Source organism: Papio anubis, unplaced genomic scaffold, assembly GCF_008728515.1.
Source record: "Papio anubis isolate 15944 unplaced genomic scaffold, Panubis1.0 scaffold247, whole genome shotgun sequence".
NCBI lineage: Eukaryota > Metazoa > Chordata > Mammalia > Primates > Cercopithecidae > Papio > Papio anubis.
The window spans coordinates 35,564-63,549 of record NW_022162534.1 but is presented as its reverse complement, the minus strand read 5'-3'; the positions used below and the strand labels follow the sequence as shown (position 1 = coordinate 63,549).

At 49.7% G+C, this 27,986-nt stretch overlaps 3 protein-coding genes across 15 annotated transcripts; 2 read left to right on the top strand and 1 right to left on the bottom strand.

Annotated features, from left to right (window-relative positions):
• Window positions 1-332: 332 nt before the first annotated feature.
• On the bottom strand, window positions 333-4,129 carry LOC116272889 (mitochondrial chaperone BCS1). 9 transcript variants are annotated; one of them, XM_031661763.1, is made up of 8 exons: window positions 4,047-4,129; window positions 2,487-2,855; window positions 2,249-2,388; window positions 1,844-2,038; window positions 1,537-1,600; window positions 1,111-1,280; window positions 790-907; window positions 333-642 (listed from the first exon to the last, which is right to left on the bottom strand). In XM_031661763.1, exons 2-8 carry the CDS (start codon window positions 2,804-2,806, stop codon window positions 390-392), a joined length of 1,260 nt encoding a protein of 419 aa, XP_031517623.1. In that variant the 5' UTR covers window positions 2,807-2,855; window positions 4,047-4,129; the 3' UTR covers window positions 333-389. The 9 variants fall into 9 exon arrangements, with proteins under 9 accessions (XP_031517623.1, XP_031517622.1, XP_031517628.1 ...); XM_031661762.1 differs by having other exon boundaries at window positions 3,382-4,102; XM_031661768.1 differs by having other exon boundaries at window positions 2,274-2,388; window positions 3,382-4,102.
• Window positions 4,130-4,695: 566 nt separating this feature from the next.
• On the top strand, window positions 4,696-27,892 carry LOC116272887 (zinc finger protein 142). Of its 5 annotated transcripts, none has more exons than XM_031661754.1 (10): window positions 4,696-4,810; window positions 4,989-5,089; window positions 7,659-7,972; window positions 12,616-12,737; window positions 13,845-14,012; window positions 15,553-16,377; window positions 19,351-19,528; window positions 20,629-23,581; window positions 25,103-25,208; window positions 27,059-27,892. In XM_031661754.1, the coding sequence occupies exons 4-10, from the start codon at window positions 12,629-12,631 to the stop codon at window positions 27,526-27,528; spliced, it is 4,809 nt and encodes a 1,602-aa protein (XP_031517614.1). In that variant the 5' UTR covers window positions 4,696-4,810; window positions 4,989-5,089; window positions 7,659-7,972; window positions 12,616-12,628; the 3' UTR covers window positions 27,529-27,892. The 5 variants fall into 5 exon arrangements, with proteins under 5 accessions (XP_031517614.1, XP_031517610.1, XP_031517611.1 ...); XM_031661750.1 differs by having other exon boundaries at window positions 12,138-12,737; XM_031661751.1 differs by lacking the exon at window positions 4,989-5,089 and having other exon boundaries at window positions 12,138-12,737.
• Window positions 18,401-19,076, top strand: LOC116272890 (acyl carrier protein, mitochondrial). Its single transcript, XM_031661771.1, has one exon. The coding sequence runs from the start codon at window positions 18,439-18,441 to the stop codon at window positions 18,907-18,909; it is 471 nt and encodes a 156-aa protein (XP_031517631.1). The 5' UTR covers window positions 18,401-18,438; the 3' UTR covers window positions 18,910-19,076.
• Window positions 27,893-27,986: the final 94 nt, after the last annotated feature.

Genomic DNA, 27,986 nt, shown 5'->3' with positions numbered 1-27,986 from the left:
AGACAAGACAGACATGGCGGCCGCCTCGAATGGCGCACTCTGCTTTATTTTATACAGTCGTTTGTGGAATGTTGCCAAGTCACAAGACACATTGTTGTTTTTCTGACCTTTCCCTGACTTTCTGGATTTTCAAGATGTTTACACATAAACAAGCCCCCACCACCCTGCTTCGTTTGCAAGAGCAGGACTTATTGGGAACACCTTGCTTCGTTTGCAAGAGCAGGACTTATCGGGAACGTCTCATTTGCGAGCACGTAGTCCTCTACACCTGTGATTGCAGCCCCTGTCTTACTCAAGTACCAATTCAGTGATAAAGGGAGATGAGAGCAGAGTAGTGTGGCAGATGTTTATTGAACTAAAGGAGGAGAGCTGAGCTGAGCCCAGCCTGATCACCTCCTCAGAGACTCAGCATTGTGAATTGCCCCCACAGGGTCATTTTTATACAGCATGAAGTAGCCCTGCACCTGGGCAGGACTGATCTGGGTTGTAGCTTGAAGGACACGTTCTGCAAAGTCCTCAGCTAAGGAAGGTGCCTGCCCTGGATAGAACCTCTGGAACATCTGGGACAGCTGCCAGTGTGAGCAGTAGCCCACATACTCCTTCAGGTCCACTCGCCCGGGGCGTATCAGGGCGGGGTCCAGCCTGAGAGAAGATAGGGAAAGCAGAGTCACAGGCAGTGGTCACACTAGTACCCAACAGAGATGGCTCCTCGACCTCCTGTTCCTCCCAAGGCACTAGGGGAGTGGGTGGGCTCTTGCCTCAGTCTCAGGATGCTTGGCTCCTTCCTACCTGTCAACGTGGTTGGTGGTCATGAACACAATGCGGGCCTCAGTGGAAGCCACACCATCCAAGGCATTGAGCAGTCCACTGAAGGTGAGGCGACCTAGGCCTTGGTACTTGACTGGGTCTGGAGGAAGGCAAAGATAAGGAAGCATGAGTAGTCATAGCCCAGCATAAAATCAGCATGCCCCACTATGTTCCCCTACTTATCCATGCGTCTCATGGGCTCTTGTCACTAACCCAGGCATCCTCCACCAGCCCTCTGGATTTCTGTTTTCTTCCCCTGTTCCACAGTTACTCACTCCCCTTCCTCCAGAACCCCTCACTTACTCTCCACAGCCAAGTCTCGACTGAGAAAAGCAGCATCCACATCCTCCAGGAGCACCAGGCTCTGCTGCGGGGCCACGCTCAGCAGGTGGTTGAGCCGGTCATCAGAGAGGCTAGAGTCCGTGAGGCTCAGCAGGCAGATGCTGTGCTCCAGTTCCCCAGCCAGGGCTGTGCTATGGAGGATGGGATGGCAGGAAGTAGCAGGCAACCTGGAAATGCTTCCTCAGGCCCAGCTACTCTCCTCACAGTCTGGGGACATGTGTCTCAGAGGCCTGATTTCTACCTCACACCCTAATGTTCCACACATTTCATGTTTATCCTGGTCCCCGGTCCCCAGTTCCCAGATTCATTTCCCTTTCCAACCCCATCAGCCCAGCGTTTCCAAAAAGGCTTCATTTTGCCAAGTTAAGAGAAATTTTGAATACTCACATAAAACTGCTCTTTCCGCAACCAGGGGGCCCATAAAGCAGGTAGCCACGTCTGTAGGGAATGCCTAGGGATAGAGCCAGGATGATCATGTCTTTTGCCCCATATATCCATGTTCATTCCCAGCCCTGGCCCCTGGAAGCCTGATAATCTTGGTACAGAAGTAAATCATTCTCATACACAACTTTTCATTCCTCTTAATCTCTGGGAATTGGACTAGAGCTTTATATCACCTCATCTGGCCAGAGACCAACCTGTCCCCTCTAAAAATGTCAAAAACAGCACAGCCGAGACCCCAGCTGCTTCTCACCTCTGTCAGTGTACCACTTGGGGTTATCGATGAATTCCTGGACATCTCTGACAATTCGGTCAGCCAGACCCTGTTGCAGAACCACAGAATTCAGTGGTCGCCGGCGGCGTGGATAGCCAAAGGGACGCCATTCAGAGCCCACAGCTGTGTACATCACGGTCTTCCCTTCCTCCTGCTGCAAGGCTAGCTCTCGAGCTGGGAAGGAGAAGAGATAAAGCCAGTAATTCTCTTCACCATGGCTGATTCTTCAGTTAGGTGGAGCTGAGCCAAACAGCTTCCTTCTGGCCCCCTGTTCCCATGGGCTCACCACAGCCTGCTTATTCCACCTCTCCAAACTGCTCATCTGATGTCAAATGTCCCCATCCCTGCAATGTCCCGAGAAAGCCTGCCTGTGCCATCCCACACCTTCCTCCAGGATGTTGAAGAAAACCTTTCGGTCAGTGCCCAGGGCCGTGAAGGTGACAGATTCCCAAGGAGTTCCCGTCTGCAAGTCTATCATCTGCATCTCTCGACTTCGTTCTACCCGGATCCATTTCCCCCGATACCTGAATAAGAACGATCAAAAAAGAGTGAGTGAATGGGTCAAACCCAGCTTCCATCATTCTTTTCTACTCGCACAGCCCTCCCTAGCTCCCAACTTTACCAGATAAAGTGGTTTCCAGGGCTGGGGACAAATTCAAACTTAGTGGAAATGCGGCCGCTCTCATGCTGAAGGTACGAAGTCTCGACACTGAGGTGCTGAGTACGGGTACTGTGGCGGGTGAGCCAGCTAAGCAACCAGGCATAGCTCCTGTCTCGAGCAGGGACTTCCAGTGTGATCATGTAATGGCGCCGGAATGCCACCAGGCCCAGTTGGGCACCCTTCCGGGCCAAGGCCAGGGCTGTGCCCACACCCACCAGCCCAAATCCAGCCCCAAAGTAGGGATTGTCCTTCAGGGCCAGAATAAAGTCTGAAAGTGGCATCTTGAAAGGGAAACACCAAACCTTACAGGCCCTGGGATGTTACAAAAACCTAGGGGTGGGGAACAGTGGAGAAGGGACAAAGCACAAGATTACTTTAGAAACTGGACCTCCCCAGCCCTGCCCACAGGTCAGCACTACTGTGTGGGTCAATATCCTCCTTTTGTGGGGTAAGGGTAGTGTTGGAATGCAAGGGTGGAGACTCCAGGCCCCTCATCCCATTTTGCCCTTCATTAGTCTACTTATACCTGTTTCCTACCAGAGGACCATGTCTGGAGATGCCTTAAACCAAAAAGAGCTATATAAACTGGCTTCCATCCATCAGGATAATGGATGGACAAGATTTTTGTCGTCCCTGGGACCAGCTTTGATAAAAAGGGGCTCACTGGCTGCAGTCAGCAAGGGAGAAGCATCCATTGACTTGTCAGTAACCCTATGCCTTGTTATGAGTAATGTCCTTCAAATATCCTCACCCTTACATCCCCAATATCTAATGTCCTGTTTATACCTTTATTACCTCCCACCTAAACTGTCTTTAAAATCATAGTTCTTGAAATGGCATTTTAAAAGGTCTTCACCTCCGGCTTCACGGAACAGCTACAAAAGGGTCCAGATCTTTCATCATAGGGATAAGCTCCAATTCCGTATCTCTCTCTGCTCCAGCACCTTCAATGACTGGCTCCCAACAGACCCCTGAACTGGGTACAAACTCAGCCTGGTACTCAAGGCCCTCTACAAAAGGCGCCCACCTACCTTTCATGCATTAGCTCCCAACACTACCTGTTCAGTAAATATGCAAATACACAACAAATATGTTCAACAAGTAAGCAACCTCCCAACTCCTTGTTCATGCAGTTCTCTTGGCTCGGAATGCCCGTTCTTTTCTCTCTCATTCTCCCCAACTGAAAATCTGCCCATCTGCTACTTTCTCCACGGATCGTCACATTGTAGACAATAAGATCCTGAGGGATAAGCGCGAAGTTGTTTCTAGTACACCTCTCCTCCAATCCTGAACCCCGGCCACTTTGCCCTGCCCCTGGCATGCAGGGAGATGAGCTGACAGCAGAGACCTCGGCTGAGCCTCAGAATTGGTATCCAGAATTCCAAAACACCTATGCATGGAAGGCCACAGACAAAGCTCTCCCGCCTCCGGCCCCTCCGCGACACTCAGGAACCTCGCCCACACCCCAGCTCGCGCCTCCAGCCACATGCTTTGGGGTAATCCGTCGCTCAGCCTTCTCACCGATACGACTCTCTGGCCCTCTGTGTCGATGGTTTCACCGCGCCTGCACTTTGGGGAAGCTGCGCTCGGCCCCGCCCCGGGTCCTTTCATCGACTTCCCGCCACACCCACCAAGAAGCCCACGCCACTCTATCCCAGAGCTCTCGATGGTGCTTCTCCGGCTTCAGGGCTGGAGTTGGGGTGGAGGGCGGGAAAAACCAGAGAGAGAAAACATAGAGTACCCCGGCAGCCAGCAAGAGGAAGAGAGAGTGGCTTCCACATCCCCAATATCCTAGAGGCGGCTGGGCCGGAGGCGGTCGCACAAAGGGGGCACCGGGGGCCGCTCCAGCCGCGGCCGACCATAGAGATGCGGCTCCAGCCGGCTCGGGATCTGGAGGTGAGTGAGTAGCTGCGGGGCGGAACTGGGAAGGGAACGCGGGTGAAGCAAGCTGGAGGCAAAGTTTTTCGAGCCCCGGGATTAGGGTGGGCCTGGGCTCTGGGAACTCTCGGGAGGAGGTACTGAAGGGAGCACCCAGAGGAGCTGGGCCCCGGCACCGCAGTTGCGTCACGCTTCTGGACCCCGCCCGGTACCCGCTGCTCTCAGGACCAAAATCATGACGATGCTGCATCCCAAGCCTTCCAGGTTACAAGCCGCCTTTCCCGTTCGCTGGCTCTTATGATCCAGCTCCCGCCTGACGATGTGGACACTGTCATCACCTCCATTTTACAGACAGGAAAGCTGAGGCCCAGAGAAGCGATGCGACTGTGTTTGTCCAAGGCTACGCGGTGAGTCAGAGCCAGAGGCAAGTGGGAACCTGGGTCCCTGGGCCGGGGCCCGTTATTTCTCCAGACCTCCTCTCTGCCTTAGTCTGTCCTTTCTCTTCCTCAGTCCTCCTGCCCGGAAAATAAGCGTATTTCTTCTCTCGTGCCCACCTGTCTCCTACCTCACCCTGCCCTTCCTCAGGTGAAGGTTCTTAATCTTGACGGCTCAGCGTCCTCCTTGGCTCCCCCCGGAGGCCATGTATGGCCAAGCTGGAAGATTCCCCAGAGCAGCGATAATATTCAGTAAGTGGAGGCTGCGGTTTCCAGAGAATCCCTCTGGCCACGGGAGTGCACTTCCCAGCCACCTTGTGAATCCCTATGATCTGTTGTTTTGAGTCGTGGGATTCTGGAAATAGGGACTATCAGATTGCAGGATCTTGGGTTTTGTTTGCTTGTTTGTTTGTTTTTTGAGACGGAGTTTCTCGCTCTTGTTGCCCAAGCTGGAGTGCATTGGTGCGATCTCGGCTCACTGCAGCCTCCACCTCCCGGGTTCCAGCGATTCTCCTCACTCAACCTCCCGAGTAGCTGGGATGATTACAGGCGTGTGCCACCACGCCCTACTGTTTTTTTGTACTTTTAGTAGAAATGGGGATTCACAATGTTAGCCAGGCTGGTCTCGAATTCCTGACCTCAGGTGATCGGCCCGCCCGATCCACCCGCCTCGGCCTCCCAAAGTGCTAGGATTACAGGCGTGAGCCACCGTGCCTCGCCTGGTTTCTTCTTTTTTTTTTTTTTCCTTTTTGCATCTTCTCTGTGACTCAATTTCATGAAGTGATTCCTATCATTCTTATTAATTACTAATTATTCAGCTTAAACTCATTTTAGCCATGTATAACAGGGTATGCAACTTAATTGTCATTCATTTCTCAGTTATGTTCCCATATTTAGTTTGAGGCCATAGTCAGTTAATGAGTTTGAAATTTCTCCAAACGTGTTATGTTATAGGTGAGGAACCACTGGTTTAGTGCAAGATACCTAGCATTACTCCAGTGCAGCTCCATGTCTGTGCTTCTTCACTGGAAGCTTTGATTGTGGGTGATTTGTGTTCGTTGAAGTGATAACATCAGTATCACAAAGTGATGTCGTTGAAGTGATAATGTCAACAAATTACTAAAAAGCTACACATCTAGGGAGAGAGACTGATGGGTAAAAAACAGTGCAGTGTGACCTCGTTTCTGAAAGGGCTGTGTACAGAGTGCCCTCAGGATGCCAGAAGAGAGAAAATTAGAGTGTCAGGAAGCCAGGCCAGCGCAGTGCCTCACGCCTGTAATCCCAGCACTTTGGGAGGCTGAGGCGGGTGGATGACCTGAGTTCGGGAGTTCAAGACCAGCCTGACCAACATGGAGAAATCCCATCTCTACTAAAAATACAAAATAGTAACCAGGCATGGTGGCGCATGCCTGTAATCCCAGCTACTCAGGAGACTGAGGCAGGAGAATCGCTTGAACCCAGGAGGCGGAGGTTGCAGTGAGCTGAGATCATGCCACTGCACTCCAGCCTGGGTGACAGACTAAGACTGTCTCAAAAAAAAGAATGTCAGGAAGCCTTCATGGTGGAAGTGACATTTGTGTAGCTTCTTCAAGGATAGTTAATTGGTTAGCTAGACAAGAGAGAAAGATTGAAAAGGGGAAAAGGCGTATCAAGCCAAGAGACGCAAAAGGCTATGAGGGTATGAAAGCAAAAGAGAATGTTGTGAGTCTGGAGAATGGCACATCATCTGGTTCAGAGATCTGCTGAGGGGAGAAGTGGGAGATGAGTCTGGGGAGGTCAGCAGGATCCAGATGATGAAGGAAGGGCCTTCCTTATAATCCATTCTGAGGAATAGTGAGATTATCAAAGGTTAAGAGAGAAAGAGGCCAGGCAAGGTGGCTCATGCCTGTAATCCCAGCACTTTGGGAGGCCAAAGTGGGCCGATCACCTGAGGTCAGAAGTTCGAGATCAGCTTGGCCAACATGGTGAAACTCCATCGATACTAAAAATACAAAATTTACCCAGGCGTGTGTGTCGCCTGCCTGTAGTCCAGCTAGTAGGGAGGCTGAGGCAGGAGAATTGCTTGAACCCAGGAGGTGGAGGTTGCAGTGAGCCGAGATCACTCCACTGCACTCCAGCCTGGGTGACAGAGCGAGACTCTGTCTCAAAACAAAAAGGGGGCCGGGCGCGGTGGCTCAAGCCTGTAATCCCAGCACTTTGGGAGGCCGAGACGGGCGGATCACGAGGTCAGGAGATCGAGACCATCCTGGCTAACACGGTGAAACCCCGTCTCTACTAAAAAATACAAAAAACTAGCTGGGCGAGGTGGCGGGCGCCTGTAGTCCCAGCTACTCGGGAGGCTGAGGCAGGAGAATGGTCTAAACCCGGGAGGCAGAGCTTGCAGTGAGCTGAGATCTGGCCACTGCACCCCAGCCTGGGCGACAGAGCAAGACTCTGTCTCCAAAAAAAAAAAAAAAAAAAAAAAAAGGGACTTCTGAGATTCTTTGGCCCCACCTAATTTTGCTGCAGATAAGAAATCTGAGACCCAAATTGCTTAATGACTTGGCTAAGGGCACTTAGCTAGCGGGAGACAACCTGCAGTCATTAATATGTTGGCCAATACTTGTTGGCTCTCTCCTAATGTTCCGTTATCATTTTTATACTTTTTGTTCTGAACATTATCATAAAAGAAAGCCTCTATTTAGTCTCATAAGGTATATGTGGCATATTGCCATGCAAGAAAATGCCTAAGTCGGTGGGCACTGGGCTGTGTACCCACACCAGCTGGGAAGAAAGTAGGAACTCTAACTTTACTTTGTTTTTCTTCTGGTTGGCTTGTCAGCATTTAAGAGGCCAAAACACACAAGTCGGTGGTGATGACAGACCCACTTTTGGACTCACAGCCAGCCCATAGCACCGGAGAGATGGATGGACTGTGTCCTGAGCTATTGCTGATCCCCCCGCCTCTCTCTAACCGTGGAATCCTGGGGCCTGTCCAGAGCCCCTGTCCTTCCGGGGACCCTGCGCCTTTGCCTACTGAGCCAGGCTGCCTGCTGGTAGAGGCCACAGCAACTGAAGACGGTCCAGGGAACATGGAGATCATTGTGGAGACAGTAGCTGGAACCCTGACCCCAGGTGCTCCTGGAGAGACCCCAGGTACAAACACAGTTGCAAGCAGGCCAGTGGGACAGGCAGCTCTGAGGTTTTGTCTGGGTTATTTTTGATTCTGTATAAATATGATGAGAACACAAGGTAGCATCCTATTTTTATACTTGGAGATGTTGTCATTTGGTTTGCAGTTGGTGCATGTTGATTGAAGGCTGGCGAAGTGGTGCACAGCCTTCTCCAAGCTTTTGGCAGTCCTTCCTGCAAGGGCTTCATGTGTGTGCTAGGCAGTAATCCAGAAAGTAAGACCTTTCTGACACCTCTGCCGAATCCTGGCTTGTCCCTACTCTTACAGTCCTTGGAGATTCTTTCCTCCATATTGACCCTCCTACCCAGGAACTGCAGCCAGGGATTAAGCAAAAACCCTGTCTTGGCAGGGCTTTCCAGAAGTGATCTGGTATTTCCCTGCCCTAGTTTTTTGTGTATAACATACTTTACTCATCCAAGGCATGTTGTTAAGAATAAGAGTTGAGGCCTGGTACGGTGGCATGCACCTGTAGTCTCAGCTACTTGGGAGGCTGAAGCAGGAAGATTGCTTGAGCCCAGGAGTTAGAGGCTGCAGTATGTTATGATCATACCTGTGAATAGCAACTGCACTCCAGCTTGGGCAATATAGTGAGACCCCTACCACTTTAAAAACAAAACAAAACGAACAAACAGCAGAAGTTGAGCATTTGTATTTATCTCAGATGAAAGATTTTCCCTTTATTCATCCCATTGTCATCACCTCTTATTTTCAGGAAGCTTCTCTGTTTTTTAATTGCCATCCTCCAGCCATAGTTGTCACCACTTCACTTGGCACTGTAGTGTAGTGACAAAGAATATTGGGAAAGATTAGCTAATTTGACCATATAATATTTCCAAACTTCCATATGGTGAAAGAAATTAAAAAAAAAAAAAAAAAAAAAGAACCTAGGAAAAACATTTGCAATATATAAGAAAGAGTTAATATCTTTTTTTTTAATTTTTTTTGAGACAGAGTCTTGCTCGGTCACCCAGGCTGGAGTGCAGTGGCACCATCTCGGCTCACTGTAAGCTCCGCCTCCCGGGTTCACGCCATTCTCCTGCCGCAGCCTCCTGAGTAGCTGGGACTACAGGCGCCCGCCACCACACCCAGCTAATTTTTTGTATTTTTAGTAGAGACCGGGTTTCACTGTGTTAGCCAGGATAGTCTCGATCTCCTGACCTTGTGATCCGCCCACCTCGGCCTCCCAAAGTGCTGGGATTACAGGCGTGAGCCACTGTCCCCGGCCAAGAGTTAATATCTTTAAAATTCAAAGAGCCACAATAAGAAAAGGGAACCATCTTTTTTGTTGTTTGCTTTCCTTTTTATGTTTTCTTTTGGTTTTGGGGGTTTTGTTGAGACAGGATCTTGCTCTGCCACCCAAGCTAGAGTACAATGGCACAGTTATGGCTCACTGCAGCCTTGACCTCCTAGGCTTAAGCAATCCTCTTGCCTCAGCCTCTCATGTAGCTGGGGCCACAGGTGTATACCACCCAAACCCAGCTAGTTTTTAAATTTTCTTTTGTAGAGACGAGGCCTCACCTTGTTGCCCAGGCTAGTCTTGAACTCCTGGGCTCAAGCAATCTTCCCACCTCGGCCTCCTAAAGTTTTGGGCCATCGCACCCAGCAGAAACCTTTTTTTTTTTTAATGGGAAAAAGAAATCTATGTGCAATGCTCTAAAGAAATAAAAGTAGTAACTATATGGAAGGATGCTTAATCTCACTAGCAAACAAATAAATTCCAGTTACAAATAAGAGATGCGGCTGGGCATGGTGGTTCATGCCTATAATCCTAGCACTTTGGGAGGCCGAGACAGGCGATTGCCTGAGCTCAGGAGTTTGAGACCAGCCTGGGCAAGATGGTGAAACCCCATCTCTACTAAGATACAAAAAAATCAGCTGGGCGTGGTGGCGGGCATCTGTAATCCCAGCTACTCAGGAGGCTGAGGCACGAGAATTGCTTGAACCCGGGAGGCGGAGGTTGCAGTGAGCCAAGATTGTGCCCCTCAACCACAGCCTGGACAACAAAGCGAGACTCTGTCTCAAAAAAAAAAAAAAATAGGAGATGCAGTTTGGCATAAATTAAACATTTTAAATAATGCCTAGTGTTGACGAGGCTATAGGAAACACCATGTTATAAATTATGGAGATACAAATTAGTATAATCTTTTGAAGGTCAATTTAGCTACATAGCAAATTTTACAGTTTGCATATTCTGACCACTGTAATTCCACTGTAGGAATCTGTCCTACAGAAAGGCATATATACATGCACAAAGATACAAGGATGAGAATATATAGGGGTGCTTTATTTGTAATGGTTGGAAACAGCCCAGATGTCCATCCGTAAGGGCACAATTAATTTATTTTTTAAAATTATTTTTAGAATGGGCAACATAGGGAGACCCCATCTCTACAAAAAATTTAAAAATTAGCCAGGCATGGTGGTGCCTGTAGTCCCACCTACTCAGGAGGCTGAGGTGGGAGAATCGCTTGAGCCCGGGAGGTCAAGGCTGCAGTGAACTATGATCACACCACCACTGCACTGCAGCCTGGGTGACAGAGAGAGACCCTGTTTCCCCCACCACCAGCCAAAAAAATTATTTTTATTTTTTTTGTCCCCAGGGAAGCAAGGGCAGAATTTCATTTTGATTTGTCCATGCTCTGGAAAAAACAAACTGGACAAGAAAGTAAAAACTAGATGTAAATGTACTCAAGTATAAAAATATCTTTGATATATAGCAAGTGGGAAGAAAAGGGTCAAAAAGAAACACACGAAATTGTGTGTGTGAAGGGGGTGGGTGGTTTTTCTTCCTTTGTATACTTAGGTATCATTTTAGATGTTGCACTGAAATTTTTTTTTTTTTTTTTCTTTTTTGAGACAGAGTTTCACTCTTGTCACCCAGGCTGCAGTGCAATAGTATGATCTTGGCTCACTGCAACCCCTGCCTCCTGGTTTCAAGTGATTTTCCTGCCTCAGCCTCCTGAGTAACTGGGATTACAGGGATGCGCCACCATGTCCAGGTCATTTAGTATTTTTAGTAGAGACGGGGTTTCTCCATGTTGGTCAGGCTGGTCTCGAACTCCTGACCTCAGGTGATCCACCTGCCTCGGCCTCCCAAAGTGCTGGGATTACAGGCGTGAGCCACTGGGCCTGGCCTGAAATTTTTTTTTTTTTTTTTGAGACAGTCTCTCTCTGTTGACCAGGCTGGAGTGCACTGGGCAATCTTGGCTCACTGCAACCTCCGCCTCTCAGGTTCAAGCGATTCTCCTGCTTCAGCCTCCCAAGTAGCTGGGACTACAGGTGCGTGCCACCACGCCCAGCTAATTTTTTTGTATTTTTAGTAGAAACAGGGTTTCACCACCTTAGCCAGGAATGTCTCGATCTCCTGACCTCGTGATCTGCCTGTCTTGGCCTCCCAAAGTTCTGGGATTACAGGTGTGAGCCACCACTCCTGGCCCTGAAATTTTTTTTTAACAAAATAACAATAAAGAGCAAAAGGACCAGCAGAATAAATGTAGGATAAACCTGACCTTGAGTCATGGCTCTACCACTAATAAACATAGTAGTCTTAACCTCGTAGAATCTCAGGACCTTGTTCTCATAAGGCTGTTGGAGGACCAAATGAGAGCGTTTATTAAGCCTTTTTAAATCAAAGTCTTGCCCATTGCTTTTAAAACGGCAGCAATTATTATGGAGAATAATAACTATTTTCAGAAAGGATATTCTCCATTTTATCCATTCCTGTGCCTTTGTAAAGCTCTTTACAGAATTTGAAAGTAAAGCTCTTATCATTTATATTGCAGATATTATCCCTAGTTTGTCATTTTCTTTTGGAAGTTTCTGGTTTTCACTTGGGCAAAATATACTGTCTTAATGCTGTCTGGATTTGCTTGTTTATTCACTCATTTAACAAATATTTATTAAGCACCTACCTTGTACCAAGTATTGTGCTAGGAGTCCAAACACACATGCCAGATAGATGGTCCCTGACCTTATGGGGCTTACAGTCCAGGTGTAGGACCAGACTTAAAGTCCATCTGTACTCTACAAATATTAAAAGATTCACCTACATTTTCTACTAGTAACTAACTCCTATGAGTCTTGTTCCATCTGATTCTATGCCTTTCTCTGTCGGTCCTCTGCCTGCAGGTGTCCTGGTAAAGGTGGTGGAGGTGTACTTCTGTGAGCGCTGTGAACAGAGCTTCGCAGAGCCCACTCTGCTGGCCCTGCACCAGTGCAGTGAGACCCATATACAGCCTGTGCAGGGCCTCTCTAGCCCCCCATGCTCTGTAGAGCTGCCTCCCGGCAACCCAACCCTCCCTGGCCCTCTGCAGGGCCAGAGCCCACCAGTTAGTCCCCTATCATGCCCTGTGTGTAGACAGGAGTTTGCCCAACCCCAGGCCCTGAAGAGCCACTTCAAGATTCACCGGGGCACTCCTGACACCTTCTCCTGCCCAGAATCTGGCTGTGTGTTCTCTGCTGAAGATCGCAAGGGTCTGCAGCACCACCTGAGGCAGACTCACAGAGCAGTTCCTGTGCCCTGTTCTTTCCGGGGCTGCCCCCTGCTTTTCGGGAGCCAGCAGGGCATGGAGCTGCACCGGCAGGCGCATTACCCTTTCCACTGCAGCCACTGCAGCTTCATGGGCTCCAACGTCAAACTCTTCCGGCAGCATCAGCGGAGCCATGGTGCTGGGACACAGGGAGAACTTTCTGCCGTTCAGGGCCTTCCATCCCAGGAGCTGCTGCCAGGTATGAGGCCAAGGGCCAAGCAGTTCCTCTCCTGGAGTTCAGCCACAGTTGATCTTATAGGAGAGGCAGTTGTTTCCAAGGCCATGAATGTACATGAATATAAGAGAATGTAGATAGTGGCTCAGGAGGATGGAGTTACTGGATGACATGGGAAGGCATCTTGAAACAGTGGAATATATGGGACAAAGACGAAGTCTTTGTGACAATGAATGAAAGTTGGCTTAGGCTACCTGTGGCTTGAAGTTACTTAACCAATATTCTCTAATGATCCATTTCACAGCTTTCTGAGAGCAAAAGCAAAAATGACCATCATTGGCTATGGCCACTGAAGGAATGCCTGTAGACTTTCCTTTAGAGCAACTGGGGATTGAGCAGTAGAAGCCAGGGTTATTTTAAAAAGGAAATAACCATTTGGGCTAGGCACTGTGGCGCATGCCTGTGATCCCAGCAGTTTGGGAGGCCAAGGTGGATGGATCCCTTGAATCCAGGAGTTCAAGACCAGCCTGGCAATGTGGTGAAATCCTGTCTCTACAAAAAATACAAAAATTAGCTGAGTTTGGTGGCGCATGTCTGTAGTCCCAGCTACCACTGCACTCCAGCCTGGATGACAGAGTAAGACGCTGTCTCAAAAAAAAAAAAAAAAAAAAAAAAAAAAGAGAAAGAGAGAGGGAGGAAGGGAAAGGAACATTCAAGGGAGATGGTGTTTTACTAGTTGCCATTCCTCTTGGTCCCAAAAAAGCATGAGAGAGCAGAGGAGCAGGAGGAAACAGAGAAAACAGGCCAGGAGAGGCCAGGATTCTGATAAGAGAAGGAATTGCAGTCTACCCATTCTCTACTTTCAGCCCCCTATGACCTCAGTGACCTCACTGCTGTCAAAAGGGGTGCTCTCTGAGGTTTGAGTTACTTTAGACTGGAACATTGCTAATAACTTAGGTCTTGGTCCTCCTATTTCTGTCTTGAGTGGAAATACATTTATACATAAAACCCAAGATTTCCTTATGCTAAAAGTGGAAGAGGGTGATTATTTCAGCCAGTAGGTGGAGAAGTATAAGCATTTAGTGCTGTCATTGGCTCCTGTAGACTTTATCAAGTTTTATGTCTCTCCAGCTCCCAAACTGCCTCCAGGAGAGAGAGAACCTTCACAGGAAGCAGGTACACCCCTGCCTGGGCAGGAGACGGCTGAAGAGGAGAATGTAGAGAAAGAAGAGAAGAATGACACCCAGAAGAACTCCCATAAGGCTGTGGATAAAGGCCAAGGGGCTCAGCGGCTGGAAGGTAATGACTAAGGCTTGAAGCCCTTGGTGGTGGGAAAGAATGGATTATTGAAACCGTGGTATTGAAGCTCTGGGGTTTGTTTTCTGAGCTTTGGTTCGGATCCTTTTATTCTGTTCTACCTTGACTCAAAAGTCAAGGTCTAGTGGGAAAATGATGAATGAGTGAATGGTAAAGACTTTAGTAATATAGCATTGGGGTAAATCGAGTTTGCTTCACTGGGCTGGTTTTCCTCAGGCAGAAAACTCTAGCAGGGAAGCAGGAGGTGATCTTCATCATAATATAGAGATGCCAGAAGTTATTGATGATCAACAGCCTATTTTGTCTGGCACTGAGCCCTCAAATACTTTTTTCTGAATCTTTGCTTCCCAGTTTTTCACCTCAGTAGAATATTTGAAAGTCATCCCACAAAGAGCACAGTTGTTATCAAGGTGAATAAGAAAGATTTGGTTGTATTTATTACCAACTTCATTATTAGCTAGAGCCTGTGAGCCAGTATTTAGAAGTAAGAGTTCTTTTTTTTTTTTTTTTTGAGACGGAGTTTCACTCTGTCGCCCAGGCTGGAGTGCAGTGGCCGGATCTCAGCTCACTGCAAGCTCCGCCTCCCGGGTTCACGCCATTCTCCTGCCTCAGCCTCCCGAGTAGCTGGGACTATAGGTACCTGCCACCTCGCCCGGCTAGTTTTTTGTATTTTTTAGTAGAGACGGGGTTTCACCGTGTTAGCCAGGATGGTCTCGATCTCCTGACCTTGTGATCCGCCCGTCTCGGCCTCCCAAAGAGCTGGGATTACAGGCTTGAGCCACCGCGCCCGACCTGTAAACAGTTTTATACTGTTAAACAAAATAGTGAGAGGACATTGCTATGGACTAACCTCCCCGCTCAGGCTGGAGTGCAGTGGCTGGATCTCCCCTCACTGCAAGCTCCGCCTCCCGGGTTCACGCCATTCTCCTGCCTCAGCCTCCCGAGTAGCTGGGACTACAGGCACCCGCCACCTCTCCCGGCTAGTTTTTTGTATTTTTTAGTAGAGACGGGGTTTCACCGTGTTAGCCAGGATGGTCTTGATCTCCTGACCTCGTGATCCACCCATCTCAGCCTCCCAAAGTGCTGGGATTACAGGCTTGAGCCACCGCGCCCGGCCAAGAGTTCTTTACTTTCTTTTGGCTCACCCCCTTGGGGGCTCTTTTCCTTCTAACTAATCTTGCTGATGCTTCTGCCTGCCCCCATAGAACAAGGCAGGAAAGAACAAGAATGCTCCATTCAGATTGTTTTAAGCAGCTCTAAACAAAGACTCAAGAAGAGCAGGTAGCTGAGTAAAGCACTTCAAACAGGATGTCACAGCAAGGCCTGAGAAGCCCTTGTGGTTTTGCTTCTCTTAAAACTTGAGTTTCTCACCTTTTCTTTGAGACTACAGTGTTTGAGACCCTTTTGCTTGGTTTCCTGGAGAGAGGCCACACATTGTTTGTGTCTGAGCAAATTGTGGTTCTCCCATTATCTGGCTATCCCCAGAAAAATCTCACTCTCTCAACTCTATTCCCTCTCCCAGGGGATGTGGTCTCTGGCACTGAGTCCCTCTTCAAGACCCATATGTGTCCAGAGTGTAAGCGCTGCTTTAAGAAGCGGACCCATCTGGTGGAACACCTTCATCTCCACTTCCCAGACCCCAGTCTCCAGTGCCCCAACTGCCAGAAGTTCTTCACCAGTAAGAGCAAGCTCAAGACCCATCTGCTGCGGGAGCTGGGTGAAAAGGCCCACCACTGCCCACTGTGCCACTACAGTGCGGTGGAGAGGAATGCACTCAACCGCCACATGGCCAGCATGCATGAAGATATTTCCAACTTCTACTCAGACACCTATGCCTGTCCTGTCTGCCGTGAGGAATTCCGCCTCAGCCAGGCCCTCAAGGAGCACCTCAAGAGCCACACGGCAGCAGCCGCGGCAGAGCCGGTACCCCTTCGCTGCTTTCAGGAGGGCTGCAGCTATGCAGCACCCGACCGCAAGGCCTTCATTAAGCACCTGAAGGAGACCCATGGGGTGCGGGCTGTGGAGTGCCGCCATCACTCATGTCCCATGCTCTTTGCCACAGCCGAAGCCATGGAGGCCCACCACAAGAGCCACTACGCCTTCCACTGCCCCCACTGTGACTTTGCTTGTTCCAATAAGCACCTATTCCGTAAACACAAGAAGCAGGGCCACCCTGGCAGTGAAGAGCTGCGCTGCACCTTCTGCCCCTTTGCCACCTTCAACCCAGTGGCTTACCAGGATCATGTAGGCAAGATGCATGCTCATGAAAAGATCCACCAGTGTCCTGAGTGCAGCTTTGCCACTGCCCACAAGAGGGTGCTCATCCGACACATGCTTCTACATACCGGTAGGATGGTTTCCATCTTTACAATAATGTTGTAATAATGATGGTGGTGATAATGGCTACAAAGGGCCTTGCATACATTTTCTCATTTGACCCAAAATTCCTAGAGATAGATCTAGTATTCCAGATTTACAAATGAGCCTTGAGTGTCACTTAGCTAGTAAACTAGTAGAGCTAGGATTTGAATCCATGCCGTCTGATTCCAGAGCCTGTGCTCTAACCACTGTGGTGCTGTGCCTCTTAAGCCCCTGTCCAGTTCTGCCCACCCCTAGTCAGGCTTGAGTGGGTTAACATCAAGCCTGAAGAAACCCAAACTAGGACAAATTACCTTACGTTGCAATTCATGTTTTGGGATGTGCTAAGAGACAGGGGCGAGGGGACTGAACCGTCCACATGCATATGGCCTTCTATAGCTTGGGTGTCCATGACACCGAACAAGATCACCTCCAGTGACCTGGAAGTTGCAGATGTTTAACTGGCACTCGTAGCTGTCTTCCAGCATTCTTGATGCTTTAGGTAACAACCAAACCAAGCTTCCTGCTACAGCATCATCCCATTTGTGATCTCTATGTCAACATCAGTGGATTGACAGGACATTTTTAGAATTTTCATCAAAGACACTGGTTTGGGAGAAAAAATATTAGGTAGCCTGGGACAAAGCCATTATTCTCATTGAACTCATTCCTGTACATGCTTTAGTCACAGAATCTCATGTTTCTGAGGTCTTTCCAAGAGGTTTAATCTTGTAAGTAAGGCAGGTAAAGATGAGAAAAGAGACAAACTCTGAGACCTACTTTAAGACGACACAGATAGTGTTAGAACTCTGCAGAGTACCATGTTGCCAGCCTTTCACCATAGGGAATGGGGCTGGGTGAGTGGGCAGGGACAACAAGGAAGGGTCCTGAAGGAACCTGGCCCAGCCTGTCAGTGCCAGGTCTTGACCATCAACATGAACAGCTCACCTTTGAGTTCTCACTGAGTTTCACTGACAACTTTGGAACATTTCATATAATCCTTTATACCAACCTTTTGGAGACAAAGAAACAGACTGCTCAAAGCCACATGGTAGTCAGCTAGGATTTAAACTACCACTTAATGGCTCTATGATTTCTCTGTGCCTCAGTTTCCCTATCTGTAAAATGAGGGTGATAATAGCACCTGCCTCTTAAGGATATTCTGAAAATCTGTGGAGAGGCGGCTTTTTTTTTTTTTTTTTTTTTTTGAGAGTACAGTAGCCTAATCTCGGCTCACTACAAGCTCCGCCTCCCGGGTTCCCTCCAATTCTCCTGCCTCAGCCTCCCGAGTAGCTGGGACTACAGGCATCCGCCACCACGCCCAGCTAATTTTTTGTATTTTTAGTATAGACAGAGTTTCACCGCGTTAGCCAGGATGGTCTCGATCTCCTGACCTTGTGATCCGCCCGCCTCGGCCTCTCAAAATGCTGGGATTACAGGCGTGAGCTACCGTGCTCAGCCGAGAGGAGGCATTTTTTTACAAAGTGCTCAGAAGAGTGCTATTCACATAGTAAGAACTTTGTTCATGTTGGCTGTTAATATTTTTATTACTATGTTGGACTTCAGATCAGAATTCTTGACCATTCTGTTCTGTTGTCTCATTTATTTTTCCTTTTCTGGAAAACAAAAGAATTAGGCTAAGTAGAGCAGTTGACCATAGTGACAGCAAACTGTAAAACAAATCAAGAGTGGACTTTAAGCTAGTTTTGAAAAGCTTGAGCTGGGCACGGTGGCTCATGCCTGTAATCGCAACACTTTACATGGCCAAGGTGGGCGGATGACCTAAGGTCAGGAGTTCGAGAACAGCCTGGCTAACATGGTGAAACCCTGTCTCTACTAAAAATACAAAAAATTTAGCTAGGCATGGTGGCAGGCGCCTATAATCCCAGCTACTCGGGAGACTGAGACACAAGAATCGCTTGAGCCCGGGCAGCTGAGCTTGGCAGTGAGCTGAGGTCACGTCACTGTACTCCAACCTTGGCGACAGAGTGAGACTCTGTCTCAATTAAAAAAATAGAAAGAAGGCAGTGCATCCTGGGTCGGCGTAGCTATGGCGTCTCGTGTCCTTTCATCCTATGTCCGCCGCCTGCCCGCGGCCTTTGCGCCGCTGCCCCGGGTCCCGATGCTGGCCGTGGCCCGGCCTCTCAGCACCGGTCTGTGCTCCGTGGGGACCCAGACGAGGCTCGGGCCTTTGCAGCCGGCCTTAAAGCTCGCGCAGGTTCCTGGTAGAGTTACACAGTTGTGCCGCCAGTATAGCGACATGCCCCCTTTGACGTTAGAGGGCATCCGGGACCGTGTTCTTTACGTATTGAAACTCTATGACAAGATTGACCCAGAGAAGCTTTCAGTAGATTCTCATTTTATGAAAGACCTGGGCTTAGACAGTTTGGACCAAGTGGAGATTATCATGGCCATGGAAGACGAATTCGGGTTTGAAATTCCTGATACAGATGCTGAAAAGTTAATGTGTCCACAAGAAATTGTAGATTACATTGCAGATAAGAAGGATGTGTATGAATAAAGTATCAGACCCTTTGGCTTTGGGGAGAGAGGACTCAGATGATAGTGGCGAATGTCTGGCAGTGAGGACACATTTTCGCATTATTGCGGACTCTGACAGAGTGATTCTGATGGACGTGTATTTAAATTGTATAAGTGTTTTAGTCTTTGAAAATAAATCCATAAAACCAAAAAAAAAAAAAAAAATAGAAAGAAAAAAAAAGAAAAGAAAAGCTTGGTCTTTACTTTCTTCCCATCTTCATTGGTGTGAAAGTTGGGGGAGTAGTTACCTGAGAGGGCTGTGAAGCAGCCTTCATTGTTGTGAGGTTTTCACCGTTGCAGGTAGCATATGAAGCTGTTGTTCCTCACTGGCATCAGGGCAGCCTTGCTGGAAGAAATGGTCTGTCCACTTGCTCTGTGTCTGACCTGTGTTCTCTCCCCTCATCCTCATCCCCCATATAAGGTGAGAAGCCTCACAAGTGTGAGCTGTGTGACTTCACATGTCGAGACGTGAGCTACCTATCGAAGCACATGCTGACCCACTCCAACACCAAGGATTACATGTGCACTGAATGTGGCTATGTCACCAAGTGGAAGCACTACCTCCGTGTGCACATGCGAAAACATACAGGGGACCTCAGGTACAACAACACACACATAGGCCTCCGTCCCAATCCCAAGAACCTTATGCCAAGCTAGCTTCCTCTTGGATCTAACTTCTGGCCCTATTGCTTTCTCCAATCCCTGGAGAGTCTCCTCGTAAGGCCGGGTGCAGTGACTCACACCTGTAATCCCAGCACTTTGAGAGGCCGAGGCGGGCAAATTACTTGAACTTGGGAGTTCAAGGCCATCTGGGCAACACCCCATCTCTACTAAAACTACAAAAATTAGCTGGGCATGGTAGCAGACACCTGTAATGCCAGCTTCTTGGGAGGCTGAAGCACTGGAATTGCTTGAGCCAGGAGGAGGAGGTTGCAATGAGCCGAGATTGCACCACCGTACTCCAGCCTGGGTGACAGAGTAAGACTGTGTTTCAAAAAAGAAAAGGAAAGAAAAAAGAGAGTCTTTTCATAACACCCTTCTGTGTTCCCACTGTCTCAACTGCATTGCCTACAGCTGGCCCCTGTGACTGTGGCTCAGTCACATGGCGAGCACTCTCTGGGCTCTAGGGAGTATAGACCTACAGTATAGGCCTAGAGGCTAAGGTGTACTTGAGTTCTCAGAGTTTGTCCCTGGGAAAGTGAATAGACTCTATATTCATGCCCTAGTCTTGGCCACTTCCAAATCCAGCAAGTTCTCTGACCTGTGGCACAGCTGGCTAAGGGGTTTCTAGAGCTGTCATGCTTATGTGGGAGAAGGGAAACGAGGCACAGAAACCTGCCCTGTGGAGTTGTAGCCACGTCAGCTCCTTGGAAGGGTACAGTGGGTCATGCTGATTCATGATTATTTTAGGAAGGCAGTACAGAGTAGGGCTTAGAACACAGGCCCTGAAGCTAGGCTGTCTCTGCTCCTGGCTTCCTTTGTAACCAACCTTAGGCAAGTTATTAACGTCTGTGATTTAGTTTTTCTCCCGTGGACAATAGAGATACCAGTTTCATAGGGTAGTGAAAAGGAGGGTTATATCAGGTGACACATGTACGATACTGAGCGTAGAGCCTGGCCCACAGTAAGTATTTACTGAGTGATTCTTAGTTGTTGTGATTAATTATTGTGATTGCCTCCCCCTTTCATTCCTCGCCAGGTATCAGTGCAACCAGTGCTCCTATCGCTGCCACCGGGCTGATCAGCTGAGCAGCCACAAGCTGCGGCATCAGGGCAAGTCTCTGATGTGTGAGGTGTGTGCCTTCGCCTGCAAGCGGAAGTATGAGCTGCAGAAGCACATGGCTTCCCAGCACCACCCTGGCACACCGGCCCCGCTCTACCCTTGTCACTACTGCGGTTACCAGAGCCGCCACAAGCAGGCTCTGCTGAGCCATGAGAACTGCAAGCATACCCGCCTCCGTGAGTTCCACTGTGCCCTCTGTGACTACCGCACCTTCAGCAACACCACACTCTTGTTCCACAAACGCAAGGCCCATGGCTATGTGCCTGGAGACCAGGCCTGGCAGCTCCGTTATGCGAGCCAGGAGCCAGAAGGGGCCATGCAGGGCCCGACACCCCCACCAGATTCAGAGCCCTCAAGCCAGCTGTCTGCCCAGTCCAAGGGGCCAGGTCACGAACCTGAGACTGTGGTGGACCCCAGCTTGGACCAGGCCCTGCCAGAGACAAGTGAGGAGGTCAACACTGGAAGACAGGAGGGCAGTGAGGCTCCCCATGGGGTTGACCTGGTTGGCAGTTCCAGCCCAGCAGAGGTGGAAGAGGGCAGCTGCACACTACACCTAGAGGCCCTGGGAGTAGAGCTGGAGTCTGTGACTGAGCCACCCCTTGAGGAGGTCACTGAAACAGCCCCCATGGAGTTCAGGCCCCTGGGACTGGAAGGGCCAGAGCTATCTAACTTTGAAGGTATTGGGACTTCTGACTTGGGTGCCGAAGAAAATCCCCTTCTGGAAAAGCTAGCGTCTGAGCCCTCCACAAATCCATCTTTAGAGGAGGCCCCTAACAACTGGGTAGGAACCTTCAAGGCAACTCCACCTGCTGAGACAGCACCCTTGCCCCCGTTACCTGAGTCAGAGTCGTTACTCAAGGCTCTAAGGAGACAGGATAAAGAACAAGCAGAGGCATTGGTGCTAGAGGGGCGGGTGCAGATGGTAGTGATCCAGGGAGAGGGGCGAGCCTTCCGCTGCCCCCACTGCCCTTTTATCACTCGCCGGGAGAAGGCCCTGAATCTGCACTCCAGGACTGGGTGCCAGGGCCGCCGAGAGCCCCTGCTGTGCCCTGAGTGTGGGGCTAGCTTCAAGCAACAGCGTGGCCTCAGCACCCACCTGCTGAAGAAGTGCCCTGTTCTGCTCAGAAAGAACAAGGGCTTGCCCAGACCAGATTCACCCATACCTCTGCAACCTGTGCTCCCGGGTACCCAGGCCTCAGAGGATACAGAAGGTGGGAAGCCCCCACCTGCACCACTAGAAGCAGAGCTACTGCTTCCGAAAGATGTTCCTTTGGAGCTTCCCAAGGAGCCAGAAGAAACAGAAGAGCCTCTTGCCACAGTCTCTGGTTCCCCAGTCCCTCCTGCAGGAAACTCCTTGCCCAGAGAGGCCCCTAAGAAGCACTGCTTTGACCCAGTCCCTCCTGCAGGAAACTCCTCGCCCACAGAGGCCCCGAAGAAACACCGCTTTGAGCAGGGCAAGTTTCACTGCAACTCCTGCCCATTCCTTTGTTCCCGGCTCTCCTCTATTACCTCTCACGTGACTGAAGGCTGCAGGGGAGGACGTGGCGGGGGAGGAAAACGAGGGACCTCCCAGACTCAGCTTGTGTCCCCATTGAGCAATGGGGACTCTGCTCCCCTGAAGAATAGGAGTACAGAGTCCAGATCTGGTGATGGGGATACAGTTCTGGTTCAAAAGCAGAAGGGGGCTCGCTTCACCTGCCCCACGTGTCCCTTTAGCTGCCAGCAGGAACGGGCTCTGAGGACTCACCAGACACGGGGCTGCCCCCTTGAGGAGTCTGGAGAGCTGCACTGCAGCCTCTGCCCATTCACTGCTCCTGCTGCCTCTGCCTTGAGGCTCCACCAGAAGCGGAGGCACCCCACTGCGGCCCCAGCCCGTGGGCCCCGGCCCCATCTGCAGTGTGGGGACTGTGGCTTCACCTGTAAACAGAGCCGTTGCATGCAGCAGCACCGGCGGCTCAAGCACGAGGGGGTGAAGCCTCATCAGTGCCCCTTCTGTGACTTTTCCACCACCAGACGGTACCGGTTAGAGGCTCACCAGTCCCGACACACAGGCATTGGCCGCATCCCCTGCAGCTCTTGCCCCCAGACATTTGGTACCAACTCGAAACTGCGCTTGCACCGGCTAAGGGTACATGACAAAACACCCACCCACTTCTGTCCACTTTGTGACTATAGTGGCTACCTTCGCCATGACATTACTCGTCATGTCAACAGCTGCCACCAAGGCACCCCAGCCTTTGCCTGCTCCCAGTGTGAAGCCCAGTTCAGCTCAGAGACAGCACTTAAGCAGCATGCTCTGCGCCGACACCCTGAGCCTGCACAGCCTGCCCTTGGCTCTCCTGCAGAGACCACTGAGGGCCCCCTGCACTGTTCCCGCTGTGGGTTGCTATGCCCCAGCCCTGCCAGCTTACGAGGACACACCCGTAAACAGCACCCACGGCTTGAGTGTGGGGCCTGCCAGGAGGCCTTCCCTAGCCGACTGGCTCTGGATGAGCACCGGAGGCAGCAGCATTTCAGCCACCGCTGTCAGCTCTGTGACTTTGCTGCCCGGGAGCGGGTGGGCCTGGTGAAGCACTACCTGGAACAGCATGAGGAGACTTCAGCAGCTGTGGCAGCCTCAGATGGGGATGGGGATGCTGGCCAGCCCCCTCTGCACTGCCCCTTTTGTGACTTCACGTGCCGCCATCAGCTGGTACTAGATCACCATGTGAAAGGGCATGGGGGCACTCGTCTCTACAAGTGCACCGATTGTGCTTACAGCACCAAGAACCGGCAGAAGATCACCTGGCACAGCCGCATCCACACTGGGGAAAAGCCTTACCACTGTCACCTCTGCCCTTATGCCTGTGCTGATCCCTCTCGGCTCAAGGTAATGTCAGAGGATATGGGGCAGGAAGTGGAAGGAGTACAGGCTCTGGAGTTACACTGCCTGGGTTCTATAAAGCTGATGCCTCCAGATATTAGCTCTGTGACTTTGGGAAAGTTCCTTTACCAAGCCCCAGATTATTCATCTGTTAAAAACAGATAATACCAACTTCATAGGGTTGTTGTAAAGATAAAGTTCCATATTGTGGCTCACACCTGTAATCTCAACACTTTGAGATACGAAGGTAGGAGGATCGCTTGAAGACAGGAGTTGAAGGCCACTCGGCAGCAAATTGAGATCCCATTACAAAAAAAATTTTTTTAATTAGCTAGGCATGGTGGTATATACCTGTAGTCCCAGTTACTCAGGATGCTGAGGTGGGAGGATTTCTTGAGCCTAGGAATTTGAGGCTGCAGTGAGCTATGATCATGCCACTGCACCCCAGCCTGGGTAACAGAGCAACAGACCCCATTTTAAAAATTGGAGCTAGGCGCGGTGGCGCATTCCAGCACTTTGGGAGGCCGAGGTGGGCGGATCACGAGGTCAGGAGATCAAGACCATCCTGACTAACACTATGAAACCCCGTCTCTACTAAAAATACAAAAAATTAGCAGGGCAGGTGCCTGTAGTCCCAGCTACTCGGGAGGCTGAGGCAGGAGAATGGTGTGAACCCAGGAGGCAGAGCTTGCAGTGAGCCGAGATCATGCCATTGTACTCCAGCCTGGGCGACAGAGCGAGACTCTGTCTCAAAAATAAATAAGTAAATAAAAATTTATTGGCCAGGTGCAGTGGCTCATGCCTGTAATCCCAGCACTTTGGGAGGCCAAGGCCAGAGGATTACTTGAGCCCAGGAGTTTGAGACCAACCAGGGCAACATGTGGAGACTCTGTCTTTATAAAAATACATTTTTTTAATTAGCTGGACCTTGTGGCACATGCTTGTAGTCCCAGCTACTTGGGAGGCTGAGGTGGGAGGATTGATTTAGCCCAGGACGTTAAGGCTGCAGAGAGCTGTGACCATGCCAGTTCACTCCAGCCTGGGCAATAGAGTGAGACCCTGTCTCTTTAAAAAAAAAAAAAATTCCTAGCAAGAAACTGAAGATTAAGAAAAATGAAGTTCCATAGTGTCTGCTTGCCATATGATAAAGGCATAGAATAGGGTAAGAACAATCTAGATAATAACAGCTAACATTTATTGAGCACTTACTATATTTCTAGCACTATAATTCTAATCATTTCAAAAATATGAGATATAGATACTTTATTCCCCATTTTATAGATTAGTAGTCCGAGAATTAGGGATTAAACCATTTGGGACATAGCTAGTAAGTGACAGAGCTAAGGCAAACCTAGGATACCAAACTGACAAAACTCAGGGACCTGGTTGATAAGCGGCCTATGGACAGGATGGAAGCAGGGAACAGGGTTATCTGCCAACAGTTTCTCTGCCTATTTACCCCTACTTCTACATCCAGTGAGTACCAAAGGGTACACATTTTCTACTTTTTGCTCTTGCCTCTTCCAGTACCACATGCGGATCCACAAGGAGGAACGGAAGTACCTGTGCCCTGAGTGTGGCTATAAGTGCAAGTGGGTCAACCAGCTCAAATACCACATGACCAAGCACACAGGTGAGTCTGTGTGGTTTCACAGGCCTGAAGGGTTCCCTTGTTCCCTGGCAAACCTCACCTCACCAAGGTTGGTCCTTGTTCCAATTCAGGGCCAACATCAATTTTCACATTGGGAGTAGAGGGTAGGCTGGGGTTGTATGTGCCAGAATGGCTCCCCAACCCACTGAAGACCTGTCAGAATCAGAAGGGTAAACCTGAGAACCTGTGCATATGTAATTTCCAAAAGCTTCCCAGGTGACTGTGTTACAAGGTCAGTCATTTTTCCCCTCGTGAGAACCCCCAACTCAAACTTGGGTGACTGAGGGCAGATTTGCCTGGCTCTTATACAGACATGACAGAACTGTCATGAGTTAAAAAGGAGAAAGTAGAGGGGTCTCCTGTTCCAGTCTGTCCTTTTCTTCTCCTGGGTATGGATGGAATCCACAAACTCGGTTCTTGAAAGCACACAATCATGTGCCTGTGCTTACTGCATCTGATCTTCCCTGTGTGGAGGAATTGATTAGGAGCATTTCAAGGCCGTCTGCTTTTGTGAATGCCACTTCTTTCACCTCTACCTCTTCCCTCTTAAGTATTTCTTTTTCTTTTTCTTTTTTTTCTTTTTTTTTGAGACGGAGTCTCACTCTGTTGCCCAGCCTGGAGTGCAGTGGCACAGTCTCAGCTCACTGCAAGCTCTGCCTCCCAGGTTCACACCATTCTCCTGCCTCAGCCTCCCGAGTAGCTGGGACTACAGGCACCTGCCGCCACGCCCAGCTAATTTTTTGTATTTCTAGTAGAGACGGGACGGGGGTTTCACCATATTAGCCAGAATGGTCTCAATCTCCTGACCTCATGATCCGCCCGCCTCGGCCTCCCAAAGTGCTGGGATTACAGGCGTGAGCCACCGTGCCTGGCCCCTCCTAAGTATTTCTTTTACTTTTTTTTTTTTTTTTTTTTCAGTGACAGGGTCTTGCTCTGTTGCCCATGCTGGAGTGCAGTGGTGCAGTCATAGCTCACTACAACCTCAAACTCCTGGGTACACATGATCTTCTTGCCTTAGCCTCCCAAGTAGCTGGGACTACCAAGTACACGCCACCACGCCCACCTAATTTTTTTGTAGAGACAGGGTCTCACTTTGTTGCCCAGGCTGGTCTTTGGCTTTTCGAGTTGAACAAGCAGTTGTGTTTAAATGAATTGACAAATTCCATGAGTACCCTGTGACCAAAAGAGGGTTATTTCCCATGTGGAAACCCTTCCATATTTGAATATTCATTACTCTCACGTAGCTAGTTGGTTAGAGGTCCAGTTAATCTTCAGCATCCATTGGGCACCCACAACATTGATTGCTGGGACTACAACATTGATTTCTTATTGATGTACAAGGACTCTGTGTTGGAAAGGCACAGAAATGTCAGACAGGGCCAGGCGCAGTGGTCATGCCTATAATCCCAGCACTTTGGGAGGCCAAGGAGGGCAGATCGCCGGAGGTCTAGAGTTCGAGACCAGCCTGGCCAACATGGTGAAACCCTGTCTCTACTAAAATACAAAATTAGCCAGGTGTGGTGGCGCATGCCTGTTACTCCAGCTACTTGGGAGATTGAGGCAGGAGAATCACTTGAACCTGGGAGGCAGAGATTGTGAGCAGAGATTATGCCACTGCACTCCAGCCTGGGCAACAAGAGCGAAACTCCATCTCAAAAAAAAAAAAAAAAAAAGAAATGTCAAACAGGACTGGAGGACTGGAACATTCCAAAGATATGGTCATTAGTCAACTTGCTGCTTGCATTCTTTATGTCCACCGATCACAGTAACTCCATGGCCCACTGAACCTTGCTCCACCGCCTTTCAATGGTGATTTGTTCTCTGCCCTGTAGGACTGAAGCCATACCAGTGTCCCGAGTGTGAGTACTGCACCAACCGGGCTGATGCACTGCGTGTGCACCAGGAGACCCGGCATCGAGAAGCACGGGCTTTCATGTGTGAGCAGTGCGGCAAGGCCTTCAAGACGCGCTTCCTGCTGCGCACCCACCTTCGCAAGCACAGTGAGGCCAAACCCTATGTGTGCAACGTGTGCCACCGTGCTTTCCGCTGGGCTGCTGGCCTGCGCCATCATGCCCTCACCCACACCGACCGCCACCCCTTCTTTTGCCGCCTCTGCAACTACAAGGCCAAGCAAAAGTTCCAGGTGGTCAAGCACATACGCAGGCACCACCCTGACCAAGCTGACCCAAACCAGGGTGTGGGCAAAGACCCCACCACCCCCACAGTGCACCTGCATGATGTGCAGCTGGAGGATCCCAGCCCTCCTGCTCCTGCCACTCCCCACACTGGACCTGAGGGCTGAAAGCCTGCCCCACCTGAATAGGAAGAGGGTATGGTCTGAGATGTGCAGACTGGGATCAGCACTAACCTGAGGAGCCTAAGGAAGGACTGGCTTTTGGGGAGCAAGGGTGACTAGAACCCTCCTGGGACTCTGGCTATAGTACTTTGAAATTATCACCCATATAAAAGGGGGACATGGACTACAATGTTGATTTCTTATTGCTGTACATTGTGTTTTTAACCTGAGAGTTCCCGGTTTCTTCACCATCACTCCATCAAAGTCCCTGGCTATAAGATCTGGATTTTACCCACTCAATCTTCTCTTTCCTTCTTACTGTGTCAAGTCCTATTTCAGAATCTTCTAAAAACAGTTGTATCTAACCGCATGTGCTGTTGTGCCTAATGCTCTATAAAGCATGTTAAACAGAAAGTGGTTACTACATTATAGATTTACCCAAATGCCTGTCTTAACATTTCCAG